Genomic DNA, 11,704 nt, shown 5'->3' with positions numbered 1-11,704 from the left:
TGAATTAAATTGTGTAGAACTTATTTTGCCATTGAAGTAGTCTATCAGAGAAGGAATAGTGTTCAATTTCAAAATTAGATTGTGTAGAACTTATTTTGTTTTGAAAATTTTCATCACTGTAAATATTGAGAAATGACATTATTTTCTAAATTAGATAGTATAAATTCTATTGATCGAACTAAGTCATATAAACTTTATTTTGTTTCATATTTATCATCACAGAAATCCTTCTGAAAGGAAATCAATTTCTAAATTAGATTGTGTAGAATTTATTTTACTTTTCATTCCAGTAATCCATTACTCTGAAAATCTAAATCTAAAAGAGAACCACAATTATAGATGATATTCAAACATTCCATTACATAACTGGCCAATGGGCCCAATTGTTGAACCATAACGTGCTGTTACATTTTTAAAATTTCAATGAAGAATATGAAACAATAGATGATCTATGCTATAGTACAGTGAAGTAATTACGATTGCATAGTTGAAACACTGCATTCAACAGGCATCTGGTCAAAACGTTTAGTATCAAGACAATAGTCATAAACAAGATAATTCCTCCTGGCCCAAGTATAATCCAGGTTTTGTGCATCTGTTAAGGTCCAGGCATCTTCCTGATCCCACCAATTCTGTGTTGTTGTGGAGACACAATCTGGGAAGGGATCCTTCCACATGCACCCATCTGCTATAAACTTCCTGTAGTAGGATATGAATGGAGCCTTTTTCCAGTCTGTCTTCACCAATCCCCCTTGTGTTGCCCAATCATCTGCATTCCAGATACTTGAATATATATTCATTGGCTGTTCATTGGGGAAGCTATTGCTGCCAGTATTTGTATATACTCTCAGTGGAACTGAATCCGCAAAAAATCTGCACAACATACACAATTGAAATGGTAAAAAAGCTGAGTTAATAATTTCTAAAGTCTACAACACAAGTGAGCTTCTTATCTAAGAGGTCTTGGATTCGAATTTACTCAAATGTAACTAATAATAACAATTATCCTGGACTTCAGCCTATTACGAATAAAAAATGGCTTCAATCAGAAAATAAATGGAATCCTTGTGTCAGATCTTTTAATGGATATTATCAAAGAATGGACTCCTCCTTTCAGATCTTTCAAAACTACTGAACTTTTGAGATTTCAACATGTAACATTAACATTTTGCTTAGATTGATACTTACACAATCTGATGATTGTTCCAGAGTACAGAATATGTGTGGTAATCCATAGTGGGATCGAACCAGAGCATGTGTCTCTGTTCTCTGTTTCCGCTGCCATTGACATATATATTGGTTTGCAGAACATATGGCTGCCCACTTGTGTTCCCCAAGAACTCGAAATCCAGCTCATCTCTTGTCAGAAAGTGCTTGGAAACCATCTGCAACGCAAACACTTCCAATCCTTCAGCCATTAACAATTACTTATACAACTGACATGTATAACCTATTTGTAATTGTAACTAAATTAACACCATTAAATTTCTATGATAATAGTAATATTGCTTCTGATTTAAACTGTGTGAGAGTTTTTTCAGTATCAATGTTTCGGATCCATCATCAGTATGAAGAGAGCATATGAAGAGGATGAATAATTCTTTTCCTCATGCTCTCTTATTCATGCTGATGATAGATCACAGAATATGATCTCAACATTAATGCTAAAAAAATTCAATTGAAACCAGAAACAATATTACTATTGTTTTAAGATTCCACAAACGCCCTTATATTGTGGGCTTCTTAGAGTTTTTAAAGCTGAATTGTTTCCCTCCACATCATCATTTCAGACTCACTTCTGAACCATCACCAATGATTGAAGTTTGGAGATCTAATTCTGGACCATCTTCAGGGGAGTTCTTTTCTTTCTTAGACATTGTTTTCAAAGATCAACTCCGTTATATTAAACACTGTGACTTGTTTATTTGGATGATCTATCTTACACTAGTTGCCATTCTTTCTTCTGCCAATCTTTGAACCTAAACCATTTCTCTATATACTATATTCTCAAAAATTTAGGGGAAAATTATAATTTTAAAATTGGATATCTATTAATAGATTTTAGATGTGTTGGTGAAGTTGAATGGTTCTAAATAAGTCTATAATTCTGACATGACTAAATGAAGATTAATACCCTAAACAAATTTGGCCAATGGAAGATGTTTCAGCTCAAGATTCTGCCTCTATCAAATAGCTAGAATAGCTGTAAGGATAAAAAAATTCTCCATAAAAATAAACTAAAATTGGGTATCATGGTATTTGAATAAAAGAGAGTGATGAAGCTCTCACATAATAAGCAGTAACAACTCCTGCAGCGTCTCCTCCAACCAGCTTAAGCTTCATGCTGAACCATCCAAATCTATAACTGTGTTTCGACTGAAAACCAGAGCCTGCATATTGCAGTCACAATTGGGCAAATCAGAAAGTGTATTATAATAAAGAAGATAAAGCAATGCTGAAAGTGAAAAGGGATCACATACCCGATTTCTTATCCAGCATCAATTGCCAGATCTGCCCATCCCCAGATGTCTTAAAATGATCCCCTGCAAATGTAATCTGAAAATTGTCTTCAAAAGCCTGACTATTTGCTGAATCTGCCGTTGCACTCCTCACTACGCCAAATAAGAGTAGGGCAAAGGCCAATGGGATCATGGAACCAGTCATTCCCATCTTAGCAGGCTTTCACCAATACCAAATAAGCTGCTACTCCCTTTATGTAAAGCACCAGGGCTTTCATTAGCAAAGCCCCATGTTCTGGCATTGTAAAATGTTAAAGTTGTGTAAAATACAAGTTCAAACATAATAAATGGTTTTCAAACTGGATAAAATACTGTGTGAAAATGAGGTTCAAAGTTAGATCGGCCAGGCCAGTTCTTTCTCATATTTTTCTATTTTGTTGGGAAAAGTCTGCATGAAATGATGGATTGCTCGGTTGTCGAATACAATAAAACAAATTTAGCCAATCTGGCTAAACCCTGCTGGCCACTGGTGATTTCAGTTTAATTATTTGCGTATCCTATGTCAAGTCAATTATTATGATTGCCATGTCACGTCAGTAATTATGATTCCATCCAATGGCCATTTTTTAAAGCTTATTTTCGACCAAAGGTATGATGTATTGGCAGAGTAAAGTCAGAACTTTGAAAGTCGTGAAAGAATTGAATGGATCTGCTTTACACTGTTGAAAGCAGATATTTGTATATTAATATTTAAGTTTAAAATAATTTGTACTTTACCTTTTTATTGATATATAAAGTATAATAATATTTAACTAGTAAAAAGTAAATAATTATATCAATACTAACAGGAAAGAACATGATATTTAAGATTAAATCTAAGAGGGAAATATAAATGATTGATCAGATTCTGAAGTTACAATAAATAAACTAGCATACCTATATTTTAATAAATATATGTAAAATAAGCTGAGAAATATCATTTTTCATAAGACTCATAAGACTAAATATTTTGTTAAGTAAAAATATATTTTTAAAAATAAGATTAAATATTTTGTTAAGAAAAAATATTTTTATAAGAGTAATTTCTTCAAAATAGTCAAACTCCTGGTGTTTGTGCTTTGTGCTGAGGCCACTTAGTCGCCTTGGCCATTTCACCTCCATGGACGGAGAAGGAAAAAGAAAAAGAGAATGAAATAGTTGATGATGGGTAGTTCCTGCTTGACCCACTTACCTTTTAACCCCGTTGATGTATGTAGTTTTGATGATTGCCATGATCCCCCACCCTCAACTTGACAAAGTTCTTGCAGCCTAAGGACTTTTACACCTTCTTTTTATGAATAGTTTATATCTTTCCAACTTCGGTGCCGAGTGAATTTTGTAGAGTGATTTTTAACCCTTATCGTTTTATGTTAATAATAAAATAAAAAAACTTGACAATCCTTCACATTTGTTATTGGAAAAATAAAAATAAATTTAAACCATATAAATCACAAAATGTGATTTGAAATACTAATACAAAACAAAATTGATAATAAATATTGAAAATATTTTTAATTTTTATATTATATTACAAAAATGATTATTAATACTTTTGTAATGCACAAATAAATTGAAACAAAATTTTACTTTCAAATTAAAGATTAAATTAGTGAAGATTTTTTAATTCTACATATAGAAAAACAAAAGACCATTTATCCTTCTCTATTTAAGATATATTATTATTTAGTATAAACATCCAAATTATAGTTGTATATAGTTAAAAAGTTTTCTTCAAATATTTCTAGAATATTGTTAGAAAGTAGTAGATATTTTCCACAACAAGTCAAATTGTGATATTGCTATCAAGATTTAATTATGCAGTTTTTTGAGTCAAACTCATTGACCCATGTATCATGAAAAATGATTCACACGTGAATCCATCTCTCATGAGAATAAATGGAACACTTAGCACTCATTAGATCTAGGTGATGCTCACAAAGGTGAAGCACCGGGTTGTGATATTGCTATCAAGATTTAACTGTGTAATTTTTGAGTCAAACTCGTTGACCCATGTATCATGAGTAGTGATTCACACATGAATCCATCTCTCATGAGAATAAATAGAACACTTAACACTCATTGGATCTAGGTGATGCTCACATAGGTGAAGCACCGAGACTTCCTGAGAGGTCACCATCCTAGTACTACTCTAGCTTGAGCATGCTTAACTACAGAGCATCCTCCATGGTTAAACCCACTTTACTTGCAACGTCATTTGCAAAAACTTCACCGAGTGTTGTGCCTTATGAACCATTCATTAGAAAACCCCTTAAGCTCGTCAGTTGATAAGTAGGAGATATTTTCCACAACAAGTCAAATTGTGATATTTCTATCAAGATTTAACCTTGTTGTGTAGTTTTTGAGTCAAACTCATTGACCCATGTATCATGAGTAGTGATTCACACTTGAATCCATCTCTCATGAGAATAAATGGAACACTTAGCACTCATTGGATCTAGGTGATGCTCACAAAGGTGAAGCACCTGGATTTTTGGGAGTTTGACTAAAAAACTACATAGATAAATCTTGATAGCAATATCACAATATTGTTAGAAAGATGGAATTTAGAATAAATTCTATTCATAATATTCTAAGTTTGATGCTAGATAAAATAAGAACTATAAAGAGATTTTATAAAAAAAATCAATTAATCTAATTATAAAAAAACTACTATTTATTTAGAAATGATTATCATTCCATTTTACAACATCTTTGCAATGGTTATGTTGAGTAGCCTAGAGAATAAAGCAAAATGAATCCAAATGTACTAGAATAATGTTATTTTGATTAATATAATGCACCATTTTGATGATTGTAAAAGGTTTTATCGAGGAAATTCGTAACAAGATGCCCATTTAAAGACTCTAGCCGATGTTAGAAACATTTTTCATTGGCAACAAGAGTTTGTTACACAATCTCAAGCATTGAATAGATTTGGTATTTTAAGAAGTATTACAGGATAATAAATAAAATTATCATGAAATAAAGACCATATTATCAAAATGACCTTTCAAAGACTATGATTGCAAAATATATTGTTTTATGTAAAATCTATATAATGAGGTGGAAATTTTTTGTTTTGGAATACAAAAGGTTGCATTGTCCATATGACATGTTATGATTACTAGACCAAGAAAATTAAGATTAGGACATTCAATGATTACTAGACAAAGGAAATTACAAAGTGGAAAGAACAAAATACTACGATTTATTGGACAAAAAAATAAAAATGGAACATTCTATCCCAATGCACTTAATTTTTTAGAAAGATTTTTACATTTTTCAATAAGAAATTACCAATAGCAGATAATGGGAGGCCCTGCAGATGCAATCTTGATATAATTGTAGTACCCTCTAGAATAAAGATAATTTATTTGATGATAGGTTGCTGCTTTGGGACTTAAAACTATTAGTGATTTAGCGTTGCAAGCTACAAGTGTGTAGATTGTGTATTGATAGAGTAAAAGGAAATTGAGTAGTCTATTATTGAATTGAAATGGAAATGTTTGTTGAATATAAATGAGAATGGAATGTTGTGCATATGTAATTGAAGAATATAAATAAATAAATTGGGAATGTTATGTCTCGATAATTGAAGAATATAAATAAATCAATTAAGAATAATGTGCTTCTGTCATTTCTAACTAAATTATCTCAGAATTCCTTTGTCACGAGGCAAGTAACTATCATTTTTTTCTCAAAAGACAAATTGTTTACATTGAAGTTTTATACCATTGTAACAAGCCTCTCAACTTAATGAGTTAATAAATAAATTAAACTTAGAAAAACAAACGTAAACAAATTTGAAAATATAAGTCAACCTTCTTTTCATAAGATAATTGGAAGAAGTCCATGAAATCACACTTAAAAATATCATAATGCTTGTGGGATGAATAGAAAATTAGTAATTTTTAATTGCACGATTAACCTTGTCACAAAGTTTAACAATATTGTAGAGTATGGAAAGTTTGAAAGAGTTGAGCAATTTTATAAACAATAATAGAAATATATTAGTGTAATGAAGACATTTTAGGGGAAAAGAATACAATTTTTACATCAAAGACTTCTATCTTCTAACTCACTGAACTGAGGATGTTCATAATGGCTAAGTGTTTAAGTGAGCGGATTGAAAATGCTTGTAGATGTAGGCTCACAAAAAGATTGTTGACACACTATACAATGCAGAGATTCTCCAGGGTTAGGAAGACAATTGAACATATGGTCTCACAGACAAAGTGGATTCAAATCGTTGCACTATTTGAGAACCAAAACTAGAATGTATAGGTTCTTCAAATAGAATGTGTCTTTACCAGGGGTTTCCTTTGTTGGCATAACTGATCTAACAAGTTGTCGATGAGAAGAATAATTTATGGATTGCATGATATTCAATTATACTATTTGTCATTGGTGTCAAACTGATTGACATATTATTTTAAATTGTTACCATATCATTAGAAGTATTCTATACAAGGAAGCTAAGAAAAGGGCACATATGAATGACACTTAGAGACTTATCGAGTAATAGTTGGAACAAATAATGGGAAGCAATTTTACTGTTTGGATTTCTTATTGGAAGAATATATCCTATTAAATTCTTTATGTTTTATTGATGGAAGGGATAAGACACCTTATCAAAATAATCAATATCTTATTGAAGTCAAGTGGAACGAGGAATGAGAAGCCAAGGTCAGTGTTAGAACAACAGGACAATATGGTAAAGAAGATTGGTCAAGAAGTTTCTAGAAGAGACAATACAAGACAATGGTGTGCTAACAACAAAGAGGACAAGATGATGCAATTGTGATTGTTGCATCTAGGTTTAGGTTTTTATGATTTGATGATCTACTTAAGGGAAGAAATAATAAGAGTTAGGTATCGTGACTGAAGGTAGTGTGGCTACGAAGGATGAAGAGTAGAGGCAGTGGAAAAAGCTATCAAAGCATAACAATAGTAAGTGGGTTATGATCATGTTTGAGAATAGAAGATAGATAATGGTATTTAATGGAGCTTTAATGGATCTGATGTAGCAAGACAGTGCAAACTATAAATCACTTTGTTGTTGTTACTTTCTTACCATTGAGACAATTGAAATTCCTTTAAAGAGTGACCCTAATTGGTCTATTGTAAATACTTTAACAGGTTAGCATTCTTAGAGTAGAGTGTTGAAATCCTTTAATAGGGTACTCCTAATAGAGAAAAGACTCTAACAGGTCTAGAGGAAAATCCTTTAACAAGGTACACCTAACAATGTTTTGTAACCCTTAATCGGGCAAGCTCCTAACATAATGTATTTTAGAATAGTACAAATAGTTGTGAGCACCAATCTCACACTATGGTTTTCACCCAAATAAGGTTTCCACAAGATTAATAATGGAGTTACTATTGTGTGAATTTTTTATTGTTATGGATTCATGTTCACCGTTTATTTAATTGATAATGATGATATAGGTAGAACTGTATCTTATTGGTAACAATACAAAAAATAGTTAAGTTGTTTAAACTGATGATTATTGATTCATCCCCCCTCCCTTCTTAGTAATCAATCCTATTCCTACAATTGGTATCAGAGATTAGGTCCATGACTTGGAAGCTTAACTACTTAGGGAAAAATCTTAAGATGTATAGGAAGGATTCAACAAAGTTTAACAAGTATGAGGATGCCTTTGGAATGGTCTAGTAAGATGCAATTGCACCTATCTGAACTTTTAGAAAGCGCAAAGGATCACCTTACCACAGAATATGTGGAGCCAACTAGTATACTTGATGAGGCACAAAAAAGGGAGAATCTAATCCACAAAACAATGATGATAGAACTAGCTAGTGCTTTGAAGAACTCCAAGTATGGCAAGATATTTAGAACCTACTAACAACCAAGTAGATGGGGATAAACTACTAAAAGTACATGGTGGTGACAAACATGTTCTAGAAGAAAAAGTTGAAATATTGAAAGGAAAATTAATTGCCATGAAGATGCATGATCATGAGACCATTTCTTAGTATGGGACAATAATTAAAGAGATTGTTGTTGCTATCAAGGAGCTAGAGGAAAAATTGAAGAAATTGAAGTTGCAAGTAAAATGCTAAGAACCTTACCTAATAGATATGCAATTAGAGTTTCTAATATACAAGAGTTAAGGACAATAGACAAAAGCAAGATTACTATTGATTCTTTTATTGGTAGACTAACAATGTTTGAGCTAAGTGGTTATGACAATAGTTAATCGAGTACTGAGGTTTCTTTTCAAGCTTCACTAAGTGATGGAAAACGCAGAAAAGGGAAACCTATTTATAATAATAAGTATAAAGGCCTTGTAGAAGAAGAGAAAGAATTGGAATCTTTTATTGAAAAATGGTTTCCTAAAGGAAAAGGTATACGTGAAGGAAAAAACCCTATTGCATGTAGGAATTGTAGGCAGATTAGTCATTTTACACATAGGCTCCCAAAAAGCCAAAGAAAGAGCATAATGAGGACAAGGTGAACAAACACAACAATTACAAAATTTTGGAAAAAGGGAAATAAAGCATTTTACATAGCCAAGGATGCAAAAAATGAATAAGATAAAGATGGAGATAACAATGATGGGGAAATAGTCTTTGCTACTGTAAAGAAAGAGTTCTCTACCAACAAGGATGCTATTAGAGAAGAGAAGGAATTAATAACAAGCATGAATAGAAATAATGATTGGATCATTAATAGTGGTTGTTCTCACCATATGGTTGGAGACAAGGATAAATTTTAAAGAATGGAATCGTGTGATGGAGGTTTAGTCAAGTTTGGAAATAGATCACCCCATGTAATCAGATGAAAAGGTACAATCAATCTAACTAAAAATATTACTTCTGATGAAATCTATCAGATAGATGGTTTGTAGTATAATCTGTTAAGTATTTCTCAGTTGAATAACAAAGGTTTCACATTCAAGTGTAGCAATGTAAATTTTAAGATATTGGAAAAGCATGAAAAATTGGTCACTATGAGTGAACCAACAAAAGATAATCTTTAAAACTTAAATACCACACTAGGTCATTGTTTAGTTGCTAAAATAGAAGAAATATGGTTATAGCATTATAGTCTATGTCATAAATGCTAACAATATAGAGAAAGTAAGTAAAAGGAAAAATATCAAAGGAATGCCGATAGTGAACATATTGGAAAATGTTGTATGTAAGGTCAGTTTGGAAAGATGATCTATTCAAGTTTTGCAAGTAAAGAATATTCAACACAACACATTTTGGACTTAGTACACACAAATCTGTGTGGTCCTAAGGGCCCTGAAAGCTATCAGAGAAACAAATATTTTATACTATTCGCTAATGACTACTCAAGAATGGTGTCTATAATGTTCTTAAAGGAAAAATCATAAGCATTTGACATGTTCAAGAAATACAAGGAAAGAGTGGAGATAGAAACATGAAGAAATTTGAAGTGTCTTAGATTAGATAGATGAAATGGAATCACATCTAACAAATTCATTACATACTATGAGGAAAACATAATTAAAAGACAACTGACAACAACAAGAACACCTCAATAGAATGGTATTAAAGAAAGAATAAATAGATTCATAGTGGAATGCATAAGAACATTGGCAAGTTAGAATAGAATACCACACAAATTCTAGAGATAATCCACCAATACAATAGTCTATATGCTTAACCAAGTACAACTCAGAAAAGGAGTAAACAAGACACCTTATGAAAATTGGTATGGTTGAACACCTAATGTTAGTTATTTCAAAATCTTTGGAAGAAGGTGTTACATAATGAGGATGAAAGAAATTGAAAGTTTGACAATAAAAGTGAAAAAGGAATATTCCTAGGTTACTCAACCAAAAGCAAAGCATACAAGTGTTTGAGTTTGAAGACCAATAAGATAGTTGAGAGTGCTAATGTGAAAATAGATGAGTTTTCATAATAGAATAAGAAAATAGTAGCAAGAAACCTAAAGAATACAATGAGCTAATATATGGTGAACATGGGAAGAGAGAAGCTAGACATGTAATAGAAAAAATCGATAACGCTTAGTTAATAACATAATGTTAGTTGTTAACAACACAACAAGGACAACTGAATGAGGAGAAAAAATATAATATGGAACCTATTACACCAAGGTGAATACAAATCAATCACAACCTATCATACATAATTGGAGACAAATATGAAAGAATATCAAACTAAATCTAATTAAGAGCAAGGAATACAACATGTCTTATATCAGAGATGGAACCCAAGATGGTAAAAGATGCATTACAAGATGAAGAGTGGAAGCAAGAAATGAAGGAAGAGGTAGAACATATTGAGAGGATTAAGATTTTGTCTTTAGTTCCCAAGCCTAAAGATAAAATTTTTATAGGAACAAAGTGGGTTTTTAGAAATAAGATAAATGAAAAAAGAGAAGTCATAAGAAAAAAGGATAGATTAGCCAGTTAGGGTTATGCATAAGAGGAAGGATTGGATTATGCGAAAACATTTGCACCGGTTGCTAGATTGGAAGGAATTAGGATACTACTAGAATATGTGGCTTATAAATTTTTTACTTAAAGTTTATCAAATGGATGTAAAGTCAACATATTTGAATGCAATACTAGAGGAAGAAGTATTTATTGAGAGTGTGGGGGGGAATGTACATATTCAACTTTCACTAACTCTAAATAACTTTAACAATCTCATTCAACCACTTGGTCCTTATATCAACTCATCAAAAACTTAACAACATTTTGTTCATTACTTAACTCTTTGTTCAATATATATTGACCAAGAGTAAAATAAATAATAGTAAATAACATGCATCACAAATAAATGGCACCAGTATTTAATGTGGAAACCCAATTTGGAATGTAAGATTGAGGTAGGATAGGTTTATCCAACGTACTATCATTTCTTATGTCTATTTCCTTTTTCTTTATATTAATCTTTTCCGATGTTGTCATTATCTTTTTCCTTATTTTCATAGTTTCATCATGTACACTTTGAGTATCTCCAATTATAATTCTTGTAGCTCGTCCTGATACTGAAATCTTGTCTCTCTACTTCAATGAATATCTCAATTTCTTCTCTACTTAGCTATGAAGTTATTTCCATGACTAATTTTTCCATAGTTTCCATGTTTAGTTTTAATGCTTCTCTCTATCTTCCATCAACAAGGTTGTAAATATCTTTGGATATTGTCCATTAAATTTCACTTGGTGTCCTATAAAATTTATGCA

General features: G+C 31.7%; 1 protein-coding gene across 1 annotated transcript; it reads right to left on the bottom strand.

The window, feature by feature from the left end:
• Window positions 1-333: 333 nt before the first annotated feature.
• On the bottom strand, window positions 334-2,943 carry XTH8 (xyloglucan endotransglucosylase/hydrolase 8). The gene is made up of 4 exons (XM_089793140.1): window positions 2,481-2,943; window positions 2,290-2,390; window positions 1,189-1,385; window positions 334-873 (listed from the first exon to the last, which is right to left on the bottom strand). Exons 1-4 carry the CDS (start codon window positions 2,668-2,670, stop codon window positions 474-476), a joined length of 888 nt encoding a protein of 295 aa, XP_089649266.1. The 5' UTR covers window positions 2,671-2,943; the 3' UTR covers window positions 334-473.
• Between the last annotated feature and the right edge of the window lie 8,761 nt (window positions 2,944-11,704).

The sequence above is a fragment of the Cupressus sempervirens genome, chromosome 7 (genome assembly GCF_028749045.1).
Source record: "Cupressus sempervirens isolate cs-2001-9-10 chromosome 7, ASM2874904v1, whole genome shotgun sequence".
NCBI classification, from domain to species: domain Eukaryota; kingdom Viridiplantae; phylum Streptophyta; class Pinopsida; order Cupressales; family Cupressaceae; genus Cupressus; species Cupressus sempervirens.
This window is presented reverse-complemented; position numbering and strand designations above follow the sequence as displayed.

Bases quoted from the DNA above. Each gene is read 5' to 3' on its own strand.
- XTH8 (XM_089793140.1), bottom strand. From the start codon at position 2,670: ATGGGAATGACTGGTTCCATGATCCCATTGGCCTTTGCCCTACTCTTA. The intron at 2,391-2,480 runs GTATGTGATCCC...TGCAATATGCAG, and splicing joins GATGCTGGATAAGAAATCGG to GCTCTGGTTTTCAGTCGAAA. The intron at 1,386-2,289 runs GTGAGAGCTTCA...TTTGCGTTGCAG, and splicing joins GAGTTGTTACTGCTTATTAT to ATGGTTTCCAAGCACTTTCT.